The 1,156-nt window shown below is 33.3% G+C and overlaps 1 protein-coding gene across 1 annotated transcript in view; it reads right to left on the bottom strand.

The window, feature by feature from the left end:
* Window positions 1–1,034, bottom strand: part of LOC107631046 (B3 domain-containing protein Os07g0563300) — a 9,598-nt gene extending 8,564 nt beyond the window's left edge. The window contains exon 1 of the mRNA XM_016334363.2: window positions 921–1,034. Within this exon, the coding sequence (XP_016189849.2) occupies window positions 921–1,034 (114 nt within the window). The remainder of the gene's footprint in view (window positions 1–920) is intronic.

Here is a 1,156-nt window from a genome sequence, read left to right as displayed (position 1 = left end):
TGAATAAATAACCATAATTAATTGGTAATTATTTTATTATTATAGTTAAATTAAGAAATTTTCATTAAGAGAATTTTAATTAGTAGATTGATATTAATTCGAACATTAAAATATAATTTTTTTTGAATGCACGATGGGAAAGAATTTATAAATTTTTGTCTGTCAACGTTATGGTAAAGTGCTATATACAAACTTCTTATAAACTTTCTTTTGAGTTATAGGTTTCTGTGTATATATAGTTAATTAATAATAATAATAATAATTTTGGTCACAAGTATATGGTTGTATAATTATAAATACATATAGTTATTTGACTAATTTATAGTTTACTTATAAGTTAAAATATGAGTAATCACCCACTTCAATTTCTAGTTTTATCTGGATGAATAAAGTGATTTCTAAAAAATTAAGAATTTTATATTGGTTTTTGTTTTTGCAAGTTTTGGGACAACACAATCTTTTCTGTTGAATCGAACGTTAAAGGTTGATCTACATGAATTATTAAGGAGTAGTGAGGTTGGATAAGGAGTAGTTATTTGTCCAAAATTGTTAAAATGAAAACGGCAACATTGTAAATTGAATTTTGTTGTGAAAACTCTTCTTCTCTGTTTCAAAATCATTAGAATCAATTTATATTAATTAGTATTGTCTAGTATATTTGTATATTAATCGTAGGATTCTATGCTTTTATTGCTTTAATTCATTTACCACCTATAAATACCCCTTGTATATTGTACCTATGATAACTCAATAATACACTTTTCAGATTACTCTATCAGTCTCTTGTTTCTAACATGGTATCAAGAGCCTAAAGTTTTTTTTTCCAATGAACATTTGTTCATAGCCTCCTTATTTTTCTCTTCCGACAGTGCTTCTTTGCTCTGATTTTTCGTTCTGTTTCCGACGCTTTGGTTCGTTACCTCCGCCACCGTTGTGTTCATCTCTCCGTCAGGATTCCAACGCCGCCGGAACCGTCGCCTAAAGCCGCCGAACACGCCCTCACGCGCCGCCGGAACGTCCCTGCCCACCTCCATTGTTCCTCCTCCCAGATGCTTCAATAGCCATTGAATCTTGTTGCTCATCCCACGATCCTAGAGCCTCCATGTGTCACGCCGCCAGCTTCCACAGCGACCCGCGCGCCCGCTATCGACCCGAC

This window comes from Arachis ipaensis, chromosome B03 (genome assembly GCF_000816755.2).
Source record: "Arachis ipaensis cultivar K30076 chromosome B03, Araip1.1, whole genome shotgun sequence".
Taxonomy (NCBI): Eukaryota; Viridiplantae; Streptophyta; class Magnoliopsida; order Fabales; family Fabaceae; genus Arachis; species Arachis ipaensis.
This window is presented reverse-complemented; position numbering and strand designations above follow the sequence as displayed.